General features: G+C 45.6%; 1 protein-coding gene across 1 annotated transcript in view; it reads left to right on the plus strand.

Moving 5' to 3' along the window:
• Positions 1-24,327, plus strand: part of AK7 (adenylate kinase 7) — a 47,996-nt gene that overhangs the window by 4,631 nt on the left and 19,038 nt on the right. Inside the window, exons 3-11 of the mRNA XM_088464259.1 lie at positions 530-638; positions 5,643-5,737; positions 5,897-6,007; positions 8,803-8,886; positions 9,173-9,261; positions 11,160-11,250; positions 11,348-11,425; positions 13,015-13,164; positions 22,774-22,902. Of these exons, the coding sequence (XP_088320385.1) occupies positions 530-638; positions 5,643-5,737; positions 5,897-6,007; positions 8,803-8,886; positions 9,173-9,261; positions 11,160-11,250; positions 11,348-11,425; positions 13,015-13,164; positions 22,774-22,902 (936 nt within the window). The remainder of the gene's footprint in view (positions 1-529; positions 639-5,642; positions 5,738-5,896; positions 6,008-8,802; positions 8,887-9,172; positions 9,262-11,159; positions 11,251-11,347; positions 11,426-13,014; positions 13,165-22,773; positions 22,903-24,327) is intronic.

Genomic DNA, 24,327 nt, shown 5'->3' on the forward strand with positions numbered 1-24,327 from the left:
GCGATGGCAGAGGATACGCAGACCCATGGCAGAATGATTGACAGGAAGTGCCATTTGCGGGTGGTGACGGGGGGGGGGGTGATTGTGCGCATGCAGGCGTGCCAATGCGTTGGGACGGCGTAGCAGGGGCATGCATAAATTAGCCACTGCGATACCTGAAGTCTCATAGCGTGCGCTGAAGTTAGCAGTTCCTGAGTGAGGTCTGACCTGCCTTACCTGTGCGTATGGGTCCGATGTTACCGATGGTTTTGCTATGTTGCCCAAGTATACGTATGTGAGTAAGGGGAAGTGGGCGTCCTTATATTAGGCTGCGATCGCAAACATTTACATATCACCGCTGACATTAGCAGCTGCGTAGCGTGCGTATAAGCAGAATAGTGATCCGTAGTGAGCCAGGCCCTAAGTCACCAGAACTTTGCACTTCTGTGAGACAGCCCGTTCTGCCGCCACATGCAATTCCCGTGACATTTTGCCGCAATGTAGCTCATTACTAGACATGTGACGTGACATCCCTCTGATTTATTTTTAGATCTCAAATAGAGATGAACTATTGAGTCGTCTTTTGGAGAGCGATGTCGTCATTTACAACATTACTGAAGACCCATCCCAAATTGATGAGGCTTCGTGGGCAGCGTCTGGTGGGTGGATCTCTCATTCTGAATAAATGAGCTTATAGAGAGATGTTTACTATAAAATGGTTATTTCATACAAGAGTACTTGGTTTTCCTGCATCTGTTTCTTTTATGTGCTTTTGGGGACCCTGCTCCTTCCATTGCATAACTCTCAGTCTGTGACCTCCTGTTTCTTTCATTTTCATCCTCGCATGAGGGTAGATGTATGGAGCAGTGATAAGAGTGGGAAAGTATGCCAGTAGAGAAATTGCCCATGGCAACCAATCAGCTTTGAGGTTGCATATATCAAGTGCATTCTATAAAATAATAGGTAGGAGCTGATTGGTTGCTAGGGGTAACGTCTCCACTGGCACACTTTCAGCTAATTAAAGGGAAAGAACATAAACATAAGGAAGGATCAGGGCCGGTTCTAGAGTTTGTGCAGCTCAGGGCTATAGTATTGTTTACCTCCCTGAGCTCAGGGGGCGTTGTCTGATTGGGGGCGTGGCCATGGCCGCATCAAAAAAAAAGATAAAGACAATACTAATTGCCACGAGTAGGGGGGCACCATTTGTCGGGGGGAGGCCGCTTGCCTGATTTCTTACCTTGTGAAGGCAGGCAGTTCCTTTTCCCTTGCTACTGTTACTTCAAGTCCATCCTCTTTCCATCCTGGCCACTCTCAGAATACCTTACGTGTGCGCAAGCCCCAGAGCGAGAGAGAAACTCTCTTGCTCTGGAGCTCTCTACAAAAGGGGCGGCTGTCGATGTTGATCGACAGTTCGCCCCGTTTTGTAGGCGGGCCGAGGGGGGGGTTTTCCAAAACGGAGGCGTTCCTTAAGGAACGCCTACCGTTTTGCTGGCGGCCGCACTGACATCATCAGTGATGTCAGTGGGGAGTTTCCTGCTCTTTCAGAGCAGGAAGCTCCCTGGGGCTTACGAATGCCAAGACCCAACCTTACGGTCTCGTCGCAAGCCCCGATTGTCGCGATGGTGTTAACCCACAGCTTACCTAACGACCAGGAGGCCGCACTTCAAAAATGAAGTGGCCGCCCTCATTCAGAACGAGCGCTCGCTTCTTGCGAGCGCCTCTGAATGAGGGCCAAAGTCTCTCCGATTATGCGTATTAGATACCAAGAGGTATTACGGAGACCATAATGAATTGGTAGTCTCATTTCACTTGATAGTGTAGAAATATAGCTTTCCCACATATTGAAAAAACGTTCTACTTTATGCTCCCTATCCAGAGCTACTTCTACCCAATCCATGCGGAAGAAATAAAAAAGCTTGGAGCTAAACAAGGACAATGATGGGGGAGATGTGGAAATCCACTCTTGCAGAATTGCCTTACGGCCAGCAGCACTAATGGCTAGGAGCAGTCGCCTACCCCCTATACTAATCCTAGTGTTGGTTGGCAAAATACCCGGCACTGCCCACTCTGCAGTAAAAGGCAGATAATTAAGTAAATTGTCTTCAGCATAACGCTTGACCTGAAGCCAGAACCGTCTAACTAGTGTGCATAGCCAAAAACAGTGGAACAAATCTGCATTGTCCTCTCCACACCTATAACATGAGTGAGAAGAGGAGCGTCCCATAAGGAAGCTCCTGTGTGGAGATAGATACTTAGATAAATATTTACAAACATTTCAGTATACATGGCCGATGGTAATGCCCTCAAGCACGGTTATCAAGTCATCCACCGTAAGTGAGGGGAATTGTGGCAGCCACTGTACCATCACTGTAGTATAAATAGAGTGGTCCATGTCTTCACGAAAAAAGACATAATAATAGGAGATAGCCTTTTTCAAAACAGGAGGATGTGATAGTATCGCGTCTAGAGGATTGTTCCAATCCTTGGCCGAGAAATGCCTAACCACTGTATGTATATAATGCTTGGCCTGAAGAAAAGCCAGGGGATGGCCAATTAACGTAGCATACTTCTCCACATAGTCTGTAAATGATAGTATTTGCTTTGTATCTTTATCAATTAAACAGCCTATACTAGTAATGCCCCCAACCCACCATAAATTAAATGGGTACCCAGCTAGCCCTTCTTGGAAGTCAGGATTATTCATGAATGGAAGAAAGAGATTTGTGAGAATTGAAACCAGCATGGTGCCGAATTATGTGCCAGAACCTCCTGGTATTCCACAGTAAGGGGTTGTCTTTTAAATTTTGGGGCACCTCTTGGTCGTGGAGATGTAGGAATGCAAGCAAACTCCCTTCTGCCAGAAAACCTCTTTCGATGGAGGTATTTGCGTAGATATCACTGTCATGGATCCAATCAGATAGGTATCTCAACATGGCTGCCCAATTATACCACCATATGTCTGGGAGACCTATGCCACCATTTGCCTTGGTTTGCTGCAGTCGGACCAAGCTGATTTTAGCTCTCTTTCCGTGCCAGATGAACCTTCTAAACATTGCGTTCAAACTCTGCTAGTCTTTAACTGTAATAAACAGGGGAAGAGCTTAAATGAGGTACATGAGTCTCGGAAAGGAAACCATTTTAATTAGACTAGATCGTCCCAAGTATGACAAAGGAATATCTCTCCAACCCTCCAGCTCATCCAAGATCACCTTCATAATATAAGTATAGTTTAAAAAATATAGATTACCCAAGCAACGAAGCACCCGGACCACAAGATACATGAAATGATCTCTAGTCCATTTCATTGGGGAGTCACCTATCATTAAGGGCTGTACAGGACGTGGTCCTAAACAGAGTGCTATAGATTTTTTGACATTCACCGAGAACCCCGATATAATCGCAAATTGCTTCAGTATCTGAAAAATAGGGGTTATTGGGTCATTTAAATATAACAAAACATCGTCAGCGAATGCTGTTAATTTGATTTCTTTAGAGCTAACTGATATGCCTTTAAATTCTGTGCATTAATCTAATATACAAAATAATGGGTCTATGGCAAGGTTAAACAAGTGGGGCGAACGAGGACAGCCTTGCCTAGTTCCTCTAAACATTTCTAGAGGTGCCAGTTTATAACTTTTATGGCGGTGCAGGTGGGCAAGAGCAGGTGGGCGTCAATCCAATTAGATGGCGGCAATGGGTGACTGTGGCCATACCCTCAGGCAGCAGCACCCTGGGTGATAGCGTGGCTTGTCCGCCCCTAGAACCGCCACTGGGAAGAAAAGGTCATAGCATATATTACTTTCTTGCTGTTATTGTGCCACCTAGATTTGTAGATCAACATATGTTTAAGAGCAGAAGTGTACACTCGTCACTTGATAGAATGGATAAATGTTAAGTCGGTTGCAGAGTAGTACAAAAATGGAGCAAGATTACTGTAATGAGATAATGATAGTTTGGTTATGGTCCTTGCTATGTGGATGAGATACAGAGATTTACACACTACAAAACTCAGGTCACACCATACACTCCTAATGTGATACCTTTTGTACATTTCACTTTGGCGGAGAAACGCGTTTCTATGGAAGGTTTTCCCTAATGTAAACATACATTTCACTTTGGCGGAGAAACGCGTTTCTATGGAAGGTTTTCCCTAATGTAAACAAATCTTCAAGCAGACAGAATTATAAAATGTATGATCGCAGTCCTGATGTCTCCTCACTGTCCTGATGGCTTTAAGCTGTAGATGAGTTTGAAATGTAACAGGAAAAAACTAAAAAAGTTTTATTTGAGGTGGGACGTGTGTGGGGTGTGGCACAGTCATCAGAGCATTGTGCACTAGGGGTCACGATGAGTAAATGCACCACAAATCATGTCATCGAGTCCCCAGAACGTCAGCTTTTCTTGGGGAGTTTGGCGGATACTGGAGGCCGATCTACACTCTCGGGAAAAGCGAACTGCGCTGGTATATTACAAATACAGGCGATATGTAGAGACATATATTTATTATTCCATTTGTTAATAGCTAAATGGATATCCCATATAAAAGAAAAATAATTAAAACAATGAAACGCACATGTTATAATAATAACAATTTGTTACATTGAGGTTCTCATAAATGTATCTTGAGATCTTTAAACAATCTATATCTTGTTAATTCAATGTCCTGTTTCCCAAAACAAAAATGCAGTACTTATAGCAGATGTAATATCAGAAATAGCATCCGATAAATCCGGTAGTCTCATAAAATTGATTCTTTAAAATAATGTACCAGGTGTCAGTCAAACAAAACCGCTCAATATTGATGTTATTTTACCTGTGTTTCAAGTTTTAAATAGAGATGTAGAAACCTGGTTAGATATAATCCAATTGGTGCTGAAACCAGGAGCTGTGATGTAATCTTTGGACTATGGGTCTCACTTCTCAGAGCTGTCAGCTGTTTGGCCTTTCGGGTCCACGGTCTGTTTGCGGCTGGCCTCCGTTGTGCGACCCGCCGGCTCTGTGGTCTGGGGAGGCGTATTACCCCCAGCATGTATATACCATTCCAGCATGGTCTGTGTGCTACAGCGGCTGTCAGAAATTAAGCCAATCGAATCCGCGGTATGTAAGCAGCCTGCTTCTACAGTGGTACTCGCTGGTTCTATGTAAATGGTATTATGTACATAAGCCACTCAGCAAGCTGAACACCGGCATCTGTTGTAGCGGATGATTGGACACTGGAAATAGTTATTTTAGTGAGCGGCAACGCGTTTCATCCACATCCGTGGACTTTTTCAAGCTTAATCTATGGGCAAATGGAATACTAAATATATTTCTGTACATATTGGCGGTATTTGTAATATACCAGCGCAGTTAACTTTTCTTGTAGTGTTTTGTGTGGGGGTTAGTAATTCCCCCCCCCCCTGTCTTTTCTCACTGCTGAAGGTATCGACTAGTCACAGGTGTCACTCAGACGCTAGAGAGATTTGGGTTTTCTACACTCTCGGGAGTCAGGGAGAACTCTACAAAATTCTAGAGTCTCTTGGACACTCCGGGAGTGTAGACAACTATGGGTCTGGTGTCTTACAAATTTCCTGAATCTTTTCTAATGCTAATTCCGTGCTTTCCTTATACTCTGGGAATAATGCCGGTATAACATTCTAAGTGTAGCTTTTTCTATTCTTCAGCACTTCACACTGAGATTGAAAACTTTGAGAGCCAAAAAATCTTTATATTGTTATCGACCGTTATGACCTGGGCGCGAAGCAAGCCTCTGGATCCGGTATGTGACGTACAGTCCTGTATGTCTCCTCTTTAATAAATATTCCATTATTTATTCTCCTGTTGTCAGAAGAAAATATCAGTATTGTTAGCGGCGATCACTACAACCAAATACACGATTCACAGACATATAACAGTGTCATTCTCTGTTTCTTCAAAGGATGATCCAGAAATCCCGTTCACTGAAGATGATTATCGCAGGAGACGGTGCCACACTAACTTTAAAGATCATTTAAGTGCTGAAAAGCTTATAATTAAGCTGGGGAAATCAGTGAGTATTGGATGACATTATATGGATATATACATTTGTATTTTCTGTTTAATTAATTGTGATGGTTAAAATTCCCCTCCCGGTCTTATCACCTTTATCACATCGTTCTATCGTCCTTAGGGGCCTATTTATTAATTATAGGGTTTTAGACCCAGTAATTATAATTTATTATTGCCACAATCTAAAATTCTGCACAGCAGGATGTATTAAGAAACACACCCAGGACCAGTGTATCCGATTGAAGCTTCTCCCTGCGATGTGTTAAATAAAGTGATCGCTAATGCAATCACTTTACTTTCGGTTGCGAGAACCCCGACACGCTACTGCATGGTCATCAAGGTGTGCATATATTGGGCACAAACTGCACGATGCCGGCCTCAGCATCTGGGTCGTTCCATCGGGCCCTACATGCAACACGATGGAACGACCCCGATGAAATTCCCGTGGGAGTGCGAATGGTTGCGCATAATGTATACACACTGGCCAACGTGGATGATATGTCGCCACGATCCGTGCGATCGGGCAATATATCGTCTAGTGTGTACCCATCATAAGGGGGCTGTTATTGTGATCGTAAACGGGGTGTGTGGAGGGGGGCGACACACCCCTTCATGCATCCTGTGGATGTTTTTGGGGGAATTTCCTACAAAATGAGTTTGATAAATATGCCCCGTATAAGACGTTTAGGAAATGTTAACAGCGACATCTAGTGGTGCTGAGCAGAATTGTATCTGTAAAGTACATTAAGGCTAACTGAAGCATAATGTTTTATAACTATAGCAATATTAAAGGTTTTCACTCAACACTATGGTTTGAATCCCAGATACCCCTACAGGATGATCCGATATTACTCCCCTGACTGAGCCTCTCCCACTGTATGGTCTTTCCCGCACGCGCCTGCCTGATTTATGTATTTGACTTGCTCTTTTCTTTGTATAAACATAACAAAATATGTTTTATTATTTGATTAGCATAATTGCCACAGTAGGTTCTGTTTACAAGATCCCTGCATTTGATTTTTGTAATATATATTGTTTATATATTTTTCAAGCAATGCTTCAAATAAAGTTGTTTTAAGAAAAGAAATAACTATAGCAATATATATTATTTGATTTGTATTTTTTTTTTTTTGTGGGCTTAAATATTACAGATAAACAATTTCCTGGTCCAAGGGGACGTATTGTTCTGTGTTGTTGCCGGAGAGACTTCTTGTGCACCAGGACTTGTGATCCCTGATTAATGAAGTGATAATAGTGATTTAAAATTCAAACAGAGCACCAGAGATATTAGTTAACAATAGTCTTATATCCTTTCCTTCACCTGCGCTGGTAATAAAATACTTCATTATATATAGCTCATTACCTAATGTATAAAGGAAACAATAATTTAAGTTCTTGAACAGAGCACAAAAGTAAAACATACATTTCGTTTTAATAGAGAGCTGCCATTAACCCCGTACTGACATTTCACTTTTAAATAAAATATCAGCATTGCCTTGGTGTATGAATAGTTAATTTGGTTGGCAATTTGAAAACATAACAGGAGGCGGAGCAGGAGAGAGCAGCAAGCAGAAAAGAGGGCGGAGCAGCAGGCAGAAAAGGGGGCGGAGCAGCAAGCAGAAAAGGCGGTGGAGCAGCAGGCAGAAAAGGGGGCGGAGCAGCAGGCAGAAAGGAAGGTGGAGCAGAACAAAGCAGCAGGCACAGAGGGGGCGGGGTGGGGTGGGACAGAACAGTAGGCGGAGCAGGACTGAGCAGCAGGCAGAAAAGGGGGCGGAGCAGCAGGCAGAAAGGAAGGTGGAGCAGAACAAAGCAGCTGGCAGAGAGGGGGAGGGGTGAGGTGGGGTGGGACAGAGCAGGAGGCGGAGCACGAGAGAGCAGTAGGCAGAAAAGGGGGCGGAGCAGCAGGCAGAAAGGAAGGTGGAGCAGAACAAAGCAGCAGGCACAGAGGGGGAGGGGCGGGGTGGGACAGAACAGGAGGCGGAGCAGGAGACAGCAGCAGGCAGAAAAGGGGGCGGAGCAGCAGGCAGAAAGGAAGGTGGAGCAGAACAAAGCAGCAGGCAGAGAGGGAGCGGGGTGAGGTGGGACAGAACAGGAGGCGGAGCAGGACAGAGCATCAGGTAGAAAAGGGGGCGGAGCAGCGGATAGAGAGGGGGCGGAGCAGCAGGCAGACCCTGAGAAAAATAACCATTACTAGTTAGAAACTAGTAATGCCTGTTTTCGGAGTGTACCTTGCAGGTTTTCCGCCTGCACCTGCTCTGGAACCCAGCATGGGCGATACAGAGTCATACACATTTCAGTCACATCTCCACCACTTATAACTGAAGAGGCCTAGCTGAGCTGCAATGTTCTCATATAGGCAGTGTTCAGCCCGGGCGCTTTAAGGAAATCGCGGGCTACACAGAGGGCGGAAATGTAGCTATGCCAGTCTTCAGACGTATCTTATTCATCAAGGACAGGGCTGGTGCCAGCGTGCACTGATAATGATAACATTACCAATGCAAGCACACGGATAGGGGCAGCCGGTCCAGAGAGGTGCATACAGCTGTGTCTTAGGGCGAATATATGCATTCAGTTCCGCGCACGCTATGCAGGAGCAATTACGGCAGACTTGTGTCTTTTGTCAGAGAGAAGAAACAGTTCTATCAGTTTAGTACAGACGACAGCCAATCATACACTGCGGTTGTGACGATTACCTCATTAGACCAGCATTAAATGTAATTCTAATTATACACCCCCATTACGCATCTTGTTGTCAGACTGTTATTGGGAAAAACAATCCTGATTCTTTTTTTACAGAACAAGGGCAAATTCTCCACCTATGTGGTTGCCTGTGGCCTTCCCTATGGGGCAGAAGAAGGCATGCTTCATGCGTTCTTTAAAGTAAGTAACTTCAACAAAGACATTCAGTCTGCCGCAGGTATCTGTCAGCACATGTGAATAAAGGGTCAGCTCTTCTGTAGGAATGATACAAACGAATCCGGATGCCTGGACGCAACGTTAACTGCCCAGATCTGTGTCCAATATGGTCACGTAGAGTATATGGGTGTCCAAATTGGACAGATCCAATCATATGGCGGTCAGGGTAGAGGGCTGAATGACTTGGGGAACCATAGATGGGCTGCTTGATGACTGAATGCACTTAATGGTCTTCGTTTCATGCCTGTAGGAAGCCTGGCTGGGAGCGACTTCGGCATTACCCGTCTTTGGAGAAGGTCAGAACATCTTCCCGCTGATTCACATCAATGACTTGGCCGGGTAAATCTTTCTGCAACATAGATCTATCACCTTTTCTACTTATATTATCAAAATGACTGCTACTAGTGGGTCTAAGGGATAAACACACTTATAATGTAATTAAAATGTATTGGTATTTATAAATGGTTCAGCGTCACAATCCATTTTCTTCTTTTCAGACAACTCCTGTAGCAGTAGCCTATGGCCCATCCTACAGGGTCTATCAACCACTTAAACTTATCAAAAAAGTGATGTTTCAGCAGGTGATAGGTTGTGCTCAGACCAGTTCCAATGTTGGCCTCTTCTGGCCCCGGAGGCTAACTCTTATAGCCCTCTTAACGCGGTTGTACCCCCTTTCTCTGGGGAAAGATTGAGATCTTGTAGATACCTCTAAAAAAATTCCCTGACGGGTAAATTATCCAGAGATTCAGTTTCAGATAACAAGGGGTACTAGGTTATACCCTCTCCTATAATAGCCACCAGCAGTTCTACGAGCGTGAGTACAATCACCAGACAGCCACCGATATACTGTTATCAATTTTTTACGTTTTAACATGACAAGATTGTTCCTGTTATTGGACCTGATGCAGCGCTGCATGCAGTGCCGATGGTCACGTAGTTGGGTGATTATTTGCAACTGCGCAGGTGCAAAAATAGCTGAAATCCCCTACGGTGCCTGGGTCACACAAAGGCGCTGTTGCATTCGGGGTCAGGCGGTATCGGACAAGGGGAGGCAAAGTGATGGGCGTGACTGGGAGGTGGCTAGTAGTGCACTCAAAGATGGTCCGTTCAGTGGGCGTGTTATGGAAGTGACAATGCAAGCGGCTGCTTCCCTAGACGCACATCCGCAGGCAGAGGAGGCCGTAGTCAGACAGATTTTTGATGGTGCAACCGATGGTGGCGTATAAGGATGCACCAATCAGTATTGCAGTTGCATGTGCGCTAACAGTCGGTGCCTTAGTCCTGGCACATTCGTCCGCACGGTACTATCATAAAGTCGCAGACTTAGCCCAGCAATACGCGCTACTGGGTGAGACTCAAAATCAGGCCCATTGTCTACAGCCGTTTGGAGCTTATCCAGCCAACATTCAGAATTGGAGATAGGTCAAACCTTACCGCTTTAAGTGCACTACCAACTTTTTCAAGGACTAGTTGTTAGAAATAGTCTAGTCGTGATACAAATATGTGAGTTATTGTGGTATGGGTAACTATGGACAGGAGCATTAATAGATCCAGCTTTGGTGGCTATAGAAGATGTGGGATCAGGATTGGGCAGTAGGTAAATATACATTGCAGTTGTTGGCTGAACCTGTACCCCAGCCGATGGGTGCAGCAGACTGATAGCAAAAAGAATACCAAGGTGGAAGAAATGATGGCGTATGTAAGGAAAGGACCTAGTACACAAGGGAAGACGGCTCTGCGTGTGAGAGTTTACAATTTATAGGCGAGGGGCAGACAGACAGGGGTGATACAGAGGGGAGTCAGTGTGTGGGGACAAAAGGAGTGGGTTAGGAGGAGAGTTGGTTGGCTTTGATAAAGGGGTCTTGAGAGCCAGTTTGAAGCTTTGGAGAGAGATGGAGAGTCTGATGGGGAGAGGGAGTGAGTTCCTGTGGTGGGGAGCAGTGCTGTAGACGTTGTGGAGGTGGAAGTGAGAAGAGGTAATCAGTTGAGAAGAGAGGTGGAGAGGCGGCGGTCACTGACAGAGCGTAGAGGGTGAGTGTTTGGGAGTGAGGGGGAAGATAAGGTTAGATATATAGGGGAGAAGAGGATTGGGTAAGGTCTTTCTAGGTGAGTGTGAGCAGTTCGCAGTGTACTGAGTAGGGGAAGGGGGATCTGTGATTTATAGTTCAACCATTCTAGAATCCTTGGTAATTATTCTTTTCAAGCTATTAATGATATTTGGTTATGACCGGATCTAGTGTGCTACAGAACATTGTGGACCGGAGGCCAAGGACCCACTATCTGGTTGCAGTAGATGATTCGCTGCACACACTGGAGGAAATTATCAAGGTATTATCATTATTAGTTAATGACAATTAGAATTAGCCTTTCACATATAGAGCGGAGTTTTCACCTAAACTTATTTTCTGATTTTTGTTTTTGGCAGTGTATCAGCACCCACCTCGGCCCTGGGAAAGTGCAGAAGGTGTCTAAGGAGATGGCATTCCTGGATAAAGAGCTAACAGTTACTAGTTATTTTTATCTATAATATCCAGTACCAGTGTGTCTTATATAGAGGTCTAGAAACCATAGGTAGTGCATTATTTCTAGAGATTATAACTTAGAAGTCTCCCTAACTCATCTCATTGTTCTAATGAGGCTGCTCCTGTAGTCTGTCTTGTGCCAAGCGATGCATCCTACCTTGCGCTGACAGGACCGACCTAGATCAGATTTGCCCACTTCTCAGCCTTTTGGCAAATATCAAGTATAGCTCTGTCCTAGGAGGGCTTGGAAGCCGGCATAGTATGGTCTCCTGGCTTGTAAGGATGGCCTTCATTAGATGACCATTGAATACGTTGCTACAATAGCATCATGCCCTCTCATGGCTTGTAGACATTGCAAGGTCACCATTCTATGGTTAGAGCATGTGTGTGTTCATTGGAACCTGGAAACTCAAACATTCTTATAGGAGCTGTTCTGCAGGTACTCCATCCTGGGTCCACAGCATAGGGATGGCCATCGGTAGGTTACCCATCGATTGTACCATTGGTTGCTAACATTGATGGTATGAACCCAATGATGGTTTGCACTTATCAATGGACATCTCTGTTGTGGGTAAAAGCAGGCAGCGAGCAAATCAGGGAAGGGAGCGAGGCTAAGTGCTGTGTCTTCTGTGCTTAGCAAAATAAAAAAAACACATTACTGGGCTCTTTGCCATTGTTGGAAGAGAACCATTGGATCTCCACCATCGATGGCAAAACTATCAATGGTTGTTAACCATCAATGGCTGATGGCCATCCCTAGTGCATCAGAATGGGTGTTATGAACCATCGAATGAGCCAATGGAAACAAACATACAATACTGGCAACCATCGCAATCCTGGCATCGAATGGAAAAGCATTTCCATTGAACCAGGAACATCCATGGTGGCAACAATCAGTTTCCAATGGCCATCTATTCTGGAGGGCTGGCAGAGGAAAAGTCTATAGCGTTTATATACTTTTTTTTTTTTTTTTTTTAGGAGATATTATATATAGCATTCAGATTTTATTAGACCTATAGGACCTAATTTGTAGGTGCACTCTAACTGCACGCAATGACGATTTTCACGTAGTTGGCCGATGTTGGTAGTACTGCGCATTCATCCGAGTCTCACTGCGCATGTGTTCCGATCGTTACCGCCACCAGACACAGTGAATTTTTAAATGCAAGAACCCTGGATTTCAGTGGACGTTCCTGGAGGGTAACAGGGGGTTGGTTAGGCAGACGTACGAGTGCAAACACTGGACGCCATGTTCAGGTAGAGAAATTGCACCTGCCATAGCGTTAGTGCAAGCTTTGATGGTGCGACCGATGGCGCATCTAAAGACTCGCCAAGACGTATTAGCGCCGCAGTCAGTAGGCGTCTCAGTAGCACCTCTGAATCAAGCCCATAAGCACACAGAGAGCACATTGCTTTATTCACTTTATTTTGGAGTGTATATTATGGATAGGTCCATCTATGTAGTTTCTTCATAGTGCCTGGAGATTTGATAACCCATATCCTTTGCTATAATAGGTCAGTGCCGCGCGTCTTCTCTCTATTCGTGTAACCGATGTCTGTTGTGTTTCAGCAATTGGAGATTGACCATTTACTGGTGGACCTGCGGATGGAAGCTGTATTCTTAAAAGAGAACTTCAATGTTAACTGGGTGTCTCAGAACGGTCTGATAGAGAATATAGAAGTGATCATCAGAGACTATAAGCAGAGCCGAGGACTTCTGGTAAGAGTAACCTTATAGTACATTCAGGAGCTAAATGAATCATGTACATGTTATAACATCGTACAGTCAGCTCCAGAATTTTCAACAACAGACATCAGTCCTACAAGAGTGGTTTTTTTATAAATATTGTAATATTGCACAAACATGTGGAACAAAATTATTGGCACCTCTAAAGAATATTTTAAATAAAAGTAAAGTAATTAGCATGTTATAGAAAAAAAAAAAAAGTTTTATTGCTCCTAGTCTTGAGGACCCCCATTGTTGGCTATGACCACTTCCTGTTTCCCTGGGATATAAATATGAGGTTACACACATGTAAATTTGCCATCCATCGACATGACAAAAACCAAAGAGCTGGCAACTCCGAAGAGACAGAAGGTTGTGGAACTACACAGATTAGGAAAGGATTTTAAAAAATATTATAATAATGTTGAAATTACCGTTAAGCACAATCAAGGCGATAATAAATAAGCAAGACAAGCATGGAACAGGTGATTACTAGTGTCAGGAGCTTTACCACACTGATTACTGAGTGCCAGGAGCTTTACCACACTGACTACTAGTGCCAGTAGCTTTACCACACTGATTACTGAGTGCCAGGAGCTTTACCACACTGACTACTAGTGCCAGGAGCTTTACCACACTGATTACTAGTGCCATGAGCTTTACCACACTGATTACTAGTGCCAGGAGCTTTACCACACTGACCACTAGTGCCATGAGCTTTACCACACTGATTACTAGTGCCAGGAGCTTTACCACACTGATTACTAGTGCCATGAGCTTTACCACACTGATTACTAGTGCCATGAGCTTTACCACACTGATTACTAGTGCCAGGAGCTTTACCACACTGACTACTAGTGCCAGGAGCTTTACCACACTGACTACTAGTGCCAGGAGCTTTACCACACTGATTACTAGTGCCAGGAGCTTTACCACACTGATTACTAGTGCCAGGAGCTTTACCACACTGATTACTAGTGCCAGGAGCTTTACCACACTGATTACTAGTGCCAGGAGCTTTACCACACTGATTACTAGTGCCATGAGCTTTACCACACTGATTACTAGTGCCAGGAGTTTGACCACACTGATTACTAGTGCCAGGAGCTTTATCACACTGATTACTAGTGCCATGAGCTTTACCACACTGATTACTAGTGCCATGAGCTTTACCACACTGATTACTAGTGCCATGAGCTTTATCACACTGATTACTAGTGCCAGGAGCTTTACCACACTGATTACTAGTGTCAGGAGCTTTACCACACTGATTACTAGTGCCAGGAGCTTTATCACACTGATTACTAGTGCCAGGAGCTTTATCACACTGATTACTAGTGTCAGGAGCTTTACCACACTGATTACTAGTGTCAGGAGCTTTATCACACTGATTACTAGTGCCATGAGCTTTACCACACTGATTACTAGTGCCATGAGCTTTATCACACTGATTACTAGTGCCATGAGCTTTACCACACTGATTACTAGTGTCAGGAGCTTTACCACACTGATTACTAGTGCCAGGAGTTTGACCACACTGATTACTAGTGCCAGGAGCTTTATCACACTGATTACTAGTGTCAGGAGCTTTACCACACTGATTACTAGTGTCAGGAGCTTTATCACACTGATTACTAGTGCCATGAGCTTTACCACACTGATTACTAGTGCCAGGAGCTTTATCACACTGATTACTAGTGCCATGAGCTTTACCACACTGATTACTAGTGTCAGGAGCTTTACCACACTGATTACTAGTGCCAGGAGCTTTATCACACTGATTACTAGTGCCATGAGCTTTACCACACTGATTACTAGTGCCAGGAGCTTTACCACACTGATTACTAGTGCCATGAGCTTTACCACACTGATTACTAGTGCCAGGAGCTTTACCACACTGATTACTAGTGCCAGGAGTTTGACCACACTGATTACTAGTGCCAGGAGCTTTATCACACTGATTACTTTTGCCAGGAGCTTTACCACACTGATTACTAGTGCCAGGAGCTTTATCACACTGATTACTAGTGCCATGAGCTTTACCACACTGATTACTAGTGCCAGGAGCTTTACCACACTGATTACTAGTGCCATGAGCTTTACCACACTGATTACTAGTGCCAGGAGCTTTACCACACTGATTACTAGTGCCAGGAGTTTGACCACACTGATTACTAGTGCCAGGAGCTTTATCACACTGATTACTGAGTGCCAGGAGCTTTACCACACTGATTACTAGTGCCAGGAGTTTGACCACAGTGATTAGGAGTGCCAGGAGCTTTACCACACTGATTACTAGTGCCAGGAGCTTTACCACACTGATTACTAGTGCCAGGAGCTTTATCACACTGATTACTAGTGCCATGAGCTTTACCACACTGATTACTAGTACCAGGATCTTTACCACACTGATTACTAGTGCCAGGAGCTTTACCACTCTGATTACTTTTGCCAGGAGCTTTACCACGCTGATTACTTTTGCCAGGAGCTTTACCACACCGATTACTAGTGCCAGGAGCTTTACCACACTAATTACTAGTGCCAGGATCTTTACCACACTGAATACTAGTGCCAGGAGCTTTACCACACTGATTACTAGTCCCAGGAGCTTTATCACACTGATTACTAGTGCCAGGAGCTTTGCCACACTGATTACTAGTGCCAGGAGCTTTATCACACTGATTACTAGTGCCAGGAGTTTGACCACACTGATTACTAGTGCCAGGAGCTTTACCACACTGACTACTAGTGCCAGGAGCTTTACCACTCTGATTGCTTTTGCCAGGAGCTTTACCACACTGAGTACTAGTGCCAGGAGCTTTATCACACTGATTACTAGTGCCAGGAGCTTTACCACGCTGATTACTAGTCCCAGGAGCTTTATCACACTGATTACTAGTGCCAGGAGCTTTGCCACACTGATTACTAGTGCCAGGAGCTTTATCACACTGATTACTAGTGCCAGGAGTTTGACCACACTGATTACTAGTGCCAGGAGCTTTACCTCACTGATTACTAGTGCCAGGAGTTTGACCACACTGATTACTAGTGCCAGGAGCTTTACCACACTGACTACTAGTGCCAGGAGCTTTACCACGCTGATTGCTTTTGCCAGGAGCTTTACCACACTGAGTACTAGTGCCAGGAGCTTTATCACACTGATTACTAGTGCCAGGAGCTTTACCACGCTGATTACTAGTGCCAGGAGCTTTACCACTCTGATTACTTTTGCCAGGAGCTTTACCACTCTGATTACTTTTGCCAGGAGCTTTACCACACTGATTACTAGTGCCAGGAGCTTTACTACACTGATTACTAGTGCCAGGAGCTTTATCACACTGATTACTGAGTGCCAGGAGCTTTACCACACTGATTACTAGTGCCAGGAGCTTGACTACACTGATTACTAGTGCCATGAGCTTTACCACACTGATTACTAGTGCCAGGAGCTTTACCACACTGATTACTAGTGCCAGGAGCTTTATCACACTGATTACTAGTGCCAGGAGTTTGACCACACTGATTACTAGTGCCAGGAGCTTTATCACACTGATTACTAGTGCCAGGAGCTTTACCACACTGATTACTAGTGCCAGGAGTTTGACCACAGTGATTAGGAGTGCCAGGAGCTTTACCACTCTGATTACTAGTGCCAGGAGCTTTACCACACTGATTACTAGTGCCAGGAGCTTTATCACACTGATTACTAGTGCCATGAGCTTTACCACACTGATTACTAGTGCCAGGATCTTTACCACACTGATTACTAGTGCCAGGAGCTTTACCACTCTGATTACTTTTGCCAGGAGCTTTACCACGCTGATTACTTTTGCCAGGAGCTTTACCACACTGATTACTAGTGCCAGGAGCTTTATCACACTGATTACTAGTGCCAGGAGCTTTACCACACTGATTACTAGTGCCAGGATCTTTACCACACTGATTACTAGTGCCATGAGCTTTACCACACTGATTACTAGTGCCAGGAGCCTTACCACTCTGATTACTTTTGCCAGGAGCCTTACCACTCTGATTACTTTTGCCAGGAGCTTTACCACACTGATTACTAGTGCCAGGAGCTTTACCACACTGATTACAAGTGCCAGGAGCTTTATCACACTGATTACTGAGAGCCAGGAGCTTTACCACACTGATTACTAGTGCCAGGAGCTTTATCACACTGATTACTAGTGCCAGGAGCTTTACCACACTGATTACTAGTGCCAGGAGTTTGACCACAGTGATTAGGAGTGCCAGGAGCTTTACCACACTGATTACTAGTGCCAGGAGCTTTACCACTCTGATTACTTTTGCCAGGAGCTTTACCACGCTGATTACTTTTGCCAGGAGCTTTACCACACTGATTACTAGTGCCAGGAGCTTTATCACACTGATTACTAGTGCCAGGAGCTTTACCACACTGATTACTAGTGCCAGGATCTTTACCACACTGATTACTAGTGCCATGAGCTTTACCACACTGATTACTAGTGCCAGGAGCCTTACCACTCTGATTACTTTTGCCAGGAGCCTTACCACTCTGATTACTTTTGCCAGGAGCTTTACCACACTGATTACTAGTGCCAGGAGCTTTACCACACTGATTACTAGTGCCAGGAGCTTTATCACACTGATTACTGAGAGCCAGGAGCTTTACCACACTGATTACTAGTGCCAGGAGCTTTATCACACTGATTACTGAGTGCCAGGAGCTTTACCACACTGATTACTAGTGCCAGGAGTTTGACCACAGTGATTAGGAGTGCCAGGAGCTTTACCACACTGAATACTAGTGCCAGGAGCTTTACCACACTGATTACTAGTGCCAGGAGCTTTACCACACTGATTACTAGTGCCAGGAGCTTTATCACACTGATATTAGTGCCATGAGCTTTACCACACTGATTACTTTTGCCAGGAGCTTTACCACGCTGATTACTTTTGCCAGGAGCTTTACCACACTGATTACTAGTGCCATGAGCTTTACCACACTGATTACTAGTGCCAGGAGCTTTACCACACTGATTACTAGTGCCATGAGCTTTACCACACTGATTACTAGTGCCAGGAGCTTTACCACACTGATTACTAGTGCCAGGAGTTTGACCACACTGATTACTAGTGCCAGGAGCTTTATCACACTGATTACTAGTGTCAGGAGCTTTACCACACTGATTACTAGTGTCAGGAGCTTTATCACACTGATTACTAGTGCCAGGAGCTTTACCACACTGATTACTAGTGTCAGGAGCTTTACCACACTGATTACTAGTGCCAGGAGTTTGACCACACTGATTACTAGTGCCAGGAGCTTTATCACACTGATTACAAGTGTCAGGAGCTTTACCACACTGATTACTAGTGTCTGGAGCTTTTTCACACTGATTACTAGTGCCATGAGCTTTACCACACTGATTACTAGTGCCATGAGCTTTATCACACTGATTACTAGTGCCATGAGCTTTACCACACTGATTACTAGTGTCAGGAGCTTTACCACACTGATTACTAGTGCCAGGAGTTTGACCACACTGATTACTAGTGCCAGGAGCTTTATCACACTGATTACTAGTGTCAGGAGCTTTACCACACTGATTACTAGTGTCAGGAGCTTTATCACACTGATTACTAGTGCCATGAGCTTTACCACACTGATTACTAGTGCCAGGAGCTTTATCACATTGATTACTAGTGCCAGGAGCTTTATCACACTGATTACTAGTGCCATGAGCTTTACCACACTGATTACTAGTGCCAGGAGCTTTACCACACTGATTACTAGTGCCATGAGCTTGACCACACTGATTACTAGTGCCAGGAGCTTTACCACACTGATTACTAGTGCCAGGAGCTTTATCACACTGATTACTAGTGCCAGGAGCTTTACCACACTGATTACTAGTGCCAGGAGCTTTATCACACTGATTACTAGTGCCAGGAGCTTTACCACACTGATTACTAGTGCCAGGAGCTTTACCACACTGATTACTAGTGCCATGAGCTTTACCACACTGATTACTAGTGCCAGGAGCTTTACCACACTGATTACTAGTGCCAGGAGTTTGACCACACTGATTACTAGTGCCAGGAGCTTTATCACACTGATTACTGAGTGCCAGGAGCTTTACCATACTGATTACTAGTGCCAGGAGCTTTACCACACTGATTACTAGTGCCAGGAGTTTGACCACAGTGATTAGGAGTGCCAGGAGCTTTACCACACTGATTACTAGTGCCAGGAGCTTTACCACACTGATTACTAGTGCCAGGAGCTTTATCACACTGATTACTAGTGCCAGGAGCTTTACCACACTGATTACTTTTGCCAGGAGCTTTACCACGCTGATTACTTTTGCCAGGAGCTTTACCACACTGATTACTAGTGCCAGGAGCTTTATCACACTGATTACTAGTGCCAGGAGCTTTACCACACTGATTACTAGTGCCAGGAGCTTTACCACACTGATTACTAGTGCCAGGAGCTTTACCACTCTGATTACTTTTGCCAGGAGCTTTACCACTCTGATTACTTTTGCCAGGAGCTTTACCACACTGAGTACTAGTGCCAGGAGCTTTACTACACTGATTACTAGTGCCTGGAGCTTTATCACACTGATTACTGAGTGCCAGGAGCTTTACCACACTGATTACTAGTGCCAGGAGCTTGACTACACTGATTACTAGTGCCAGGAGCTTTATCACACTGATTACTAGTGCCAGGAGCTTTACCACACTGATTACTAGTGCCAGGATCTTTACCACACTGATTACTAGTGCCAGGAGCTTTACCACACTGATTACTAGTGCCAGGAGCTTTACCACACTGATTACTAGTGCCAGGAGCTTTATCACACTGATTACTAGTGCCAGGAGCTTGACTACACTGATTACTAGTGCCAGGAGCTTGACTACACTGATTACTAGTGCCAGGAGCTTTATCACACTGATTACTAGTGCCAGGAGCTTTACCACACTGATTACTAGTGCCAGGAGCTTTACCACACTGATTACTAGTGCCATGAGCTTTACCACACTGATTACTAGTGCCAGGAGCTTTACCACACTGATTACTAGTGCCAGGAGTTTGACCACACTGATTACTAGTGCCAGGAGCTTTATCACACTGATTACTAGTGCCAGGAGCTTTATCACACTGATTACTAGTGCCAGGAGCTTTACCACACTGATTACTAGTGCCAGGAGCTTTACCACACTGATTACTAGTGCCAGGAGCTTTACCACACTGATTACTAGTGCCAGGAGCTTTACCACACTTATACCGCTTTTATACCTAAATTCCGGGTCTGACCCGGAGGTTGGAACAGGGGGCCTGATTCAGAGCCGCTCGTAAGCGGCCGCTCGTTCGTTCCGAGCAATGTTCGCACAACTGTGCATGCGTACGGCTCTTAATACGCATGCGCGAACCAGTCAGTGTGGTAGAAATTCATGTGCTCGCAAAATAGCGAATGCCTGCTAATTTGAGTGACAGAATGAGGCGTTTGTGGGTGGTAACAGGGGAAGGTGCTTGAAAACGGGGGAGTGGAGATCCGAACGCAGGTGTGCCAAACGGTCAAAACGGGCGTTTGATGAGAGTGCATAATTAACAAAGCAGCGTCATTGACCACGTCACTTGGTTGTCTTTTAGCCAGAACTGCTCGCATGATTGCGGTTGGAAAATGCTACCACAGGAATAGCGAGCAGTTCAGACGCCGTTCGATGTACTCGATTAATCTAATAAATACCGGAGATGACGTATGATGCGAGTGGCCAGGGGGCGTTTTTATCAAAATAGCGGCCGCAGGTTTTGTTCGCTCAACAGACCGCAAAGAGTGAGCACTTCATTTAAATAGCCAGCCCCTTTTTCAGAACGACCGTCCGCAAATAGCGTACTTCTCTGAATCAGGCCCAGGGTTCCAAACCGGATCAGACCCGGAATTTAGCCGGCGCCGACCCAGGATAGTCCCGAGTCGGCGCCGTTCACACTGGAGCCGGGTCTGCAGTGATCCGGCTGTTCCGGCGTGGAAGTGGACGCTTGGAGATTACGTCTTCCCCAAGCGCCACTGAAGCCGGCCAATCTGCCGGCAGGAATTCGGCGCGCTCCAGGTCATCGTGACCCAGATCGCGCCGTTTACACTGCAGGGTTTCACGGGTCATTCCTGTGTTAAACCCTGCAAGTTACCTGGGCGGGATTGCTGGGTCACTCCACCTGGGAATCCAGCCCTGTCCCCTATTACATCTAGGAGCTACCCGGGCTAACCCTGCAATAACCCAGGTTTTAGCTCTGGTGTAAAAGTGAATGAATGAAAACATAAGATTTTGGTTTGCAGGATAAGATTATTTATATGGAATTACAGGGTGGAAAAGGTGTATTTAGCAGGTATCGTATCACTGCTTTGCATTAGGCCACATCATTTCTTTTCTCCCTGTAAAAGTATAGTATATGACATTTTCAGTTCGGAGGTCTTGGTAATTAGGAGCTGTCTATGCAATCACTGGGGTACATTGTGCACCTCCTAGGTCCACTTTTACGTTAAGAATAATTCTAGGCAGTTTTCTACCAGTGTAATAAAAACCTTCCAATAAACAACGGTGCCATTTAATAAAGTCAGTCCCAATGTCCATTCACTCTTATGATTTATTTTTAAGACGTAAATGAAGCTGAACTGTGTAGAGTTTCAATTTAAAAACGTCATCAGTGAAGTGAATGAAGGTCAGAAGTCAGGACTATGTAGTGCGCAGTTCTGCAGAATCACTCAGGGCCTGATTCAGACCCGGACACTAAGCCGCAAATCGCTCTCTACGGGTGATTGTGGCCCGTCTGCGCATGCATATGCATCATTTTGCGCATGCGCGAGTCACTCCCTGCGCTCGGGAATTGTGCGCTCGTAGTACACAGACTGGACGCTACTTTGAGTGACAGCGCCGTTTGTGGGTGGTAACAGGGGAAGGTGCTTGTGAATGAGGGAGTGGTGCAGCGAACGCAGGCGTGTCTGAGCTTCAAAATGGCGTTCAATGGGCGTCCATAATTAGCTTGTAAGCGTCATTGTACACGTCACCTGGTTACATTTCAGCCTGCAGTGCTTGCGGCGGGGTAGGGTCTACCTCAGGCGCTGTGTGCAGCTCCGATGGCTCTCGATGGTACCGATTAATCATACACTTCCTGGAAATGACGTGTGCTAAGAAAGAAAAGTGGGCGTCTTTATACCGGCGTGCGTTCGCTCTGTCGTCGCTCTCTAAGACATAGGTGGCGTCCTTATGCCTGGCCGTGCAATCTCGGAATTTGCATACCCGACCCCTGACAGCAGCGAAAGTGCGCAGCTTAGCGACCGGGTCTGAATCGCCCCCTCAGTTCCGATCCCCGGGATGCAGTGAATGCACTAGGCAGACAGCTAGAAACGCTGGTAACTTCTGCACATTACAGGTTTATTTACCCCCCACTGTTGTTATATACAGTCACCCCTGCCCTTGTGATCGGGGGACTCGGTTTACTGAATCTATGCCTCAGCCTATAGTATCCTGTTATAGAACCAGAATGTTGGGAGGTGGGAGGTATGTAAGTGATGTATTCCCAGTGCCTCATCGTTACTGTCTCCTGTTATTCAGCCTGTACGTATCTGCGTCCTCGGCCCTCCAGCTGTGGGGAAAACAACCGTCTCAAAGTTACTCTGCAAACACTACAAACTGCATCACATCCATGTAAAAGATGTCATCACAGACGCCATTGCCAATCTGGTAGGTTCGTGGTGTATTGTGTAACCTTAAAGCTATATTTTACCTGATTCACACAACACACATTTACATTGATATGCCAAGTGGGATATATGATCTTTCATCAGTGTAACATGAACCTCATATTGCTAATCTGTTGCTGTGGACCCTGCTACTTCCTATGCCTCTCAGCCTGTGGCTTCCTGCTGCCTCCATTCCCCTCCTCACATCATGTCACTGCCTCTGTCACATGCAGCACTGTCCTCACTAACACATCACTCATCTCCTGATATACTCTGTGCTGCTGGGGGCCCTGCACCTCCCACTATATAACTCTCAGTCTGTGGCTTCCAGCTGCCTCCATTCCCCTCCTCACATTATGTCACTGCCCCTGTCACATGCAGCCCTGTTCTCACTGACACATCACTCATCTCCTGATATACTCTGTGCTGCTGGGGGCCCTGCTCCTCCCACTATATAACTCTCAGTCTGTGGCTTCCTGCTGCCTCCATTCCCCTTCTCACATCATGTCACTGCCCCTGTCACATGCAGCCCTGTCCTCACTAACACATCACTCATCTCCTGATATATTCTGTGCTGCTGGGGACCCTGCTCCTTCCACTATATAACTCTGTCTGTGGCTTCCTGATGCCTCCATTCCCCTCCTCACATCATGTCACTGCCCCTGTAACATGCAGCCCTGACCTCACTAACACATCACTCATCTCCTGATATACTCTGTGCTGCTGGGGATCATGCTCCTCCTACTGTACAACTCTCAGTATGTGGCTTCCAGCTGCCTCCATTCCCCTCCTCACATCATGTCACTGCCCCAGTCACATGCAGCCCTCTCCTCACTAACACATCACTCTTCTCCTGATATACTCTGTGCTGCTGGGGATCCTGCTCCTCCCACTATATAACTCTCAGTCTGTGGCTTCCTGCTGCCTCCATTCCCCTCCTCACATCATGTCACTGCCCCTGTCACATACAGCCCTGACCTCACTAACACATCACTCATCTCCTGATATACTCTGTGCTGCTGGGGACCCTGCTCCTTCCTATGACTCTCAGTCTGTGGCTTCCTGCTGCCTCCATTCCCCTCCTCACATCATGTCACTGCCCCTGTCACATGCAGCCCTGTCCTCACTAACACATCACTCATCTCCTGATATACTCTGTGCTGCTGGGGATCATGCTCCTCCTACTGTACAACTCTCAGTCTGTGGCTTCCAGCTGCCTCCATTCCCCTCCTCACATCATGTCACTGCCCCAGTCACATACAGCCCTGTCCTCACTAACACATCACTCATCTCCTGATATACTCTGTGCTGCTGGGGGCCCTGCTCCTCCCACTATATAACTCTCAGTCTGTGGCTTCCAGCTGCCTCCATTCCCCTCCTCACATCATGTCACTGCCCCTGTCACATGCAGCCCTGACCTCACTAA

Source organism: Taudactylus pleione, unplaced genomic scaffold (genome assembly GCF_031769625.1).
Source record: "Taudactylus pleione unplaced genomic scaffold, aTauple2 ptg001623l, whole genome shotgun sequence".
Lineage (NCBI taxonomy): Eukaryota > Metazoa > Chordata > Amphibia > Anura > Myobatrachidae > Taudactylus > Taudactylus pleione.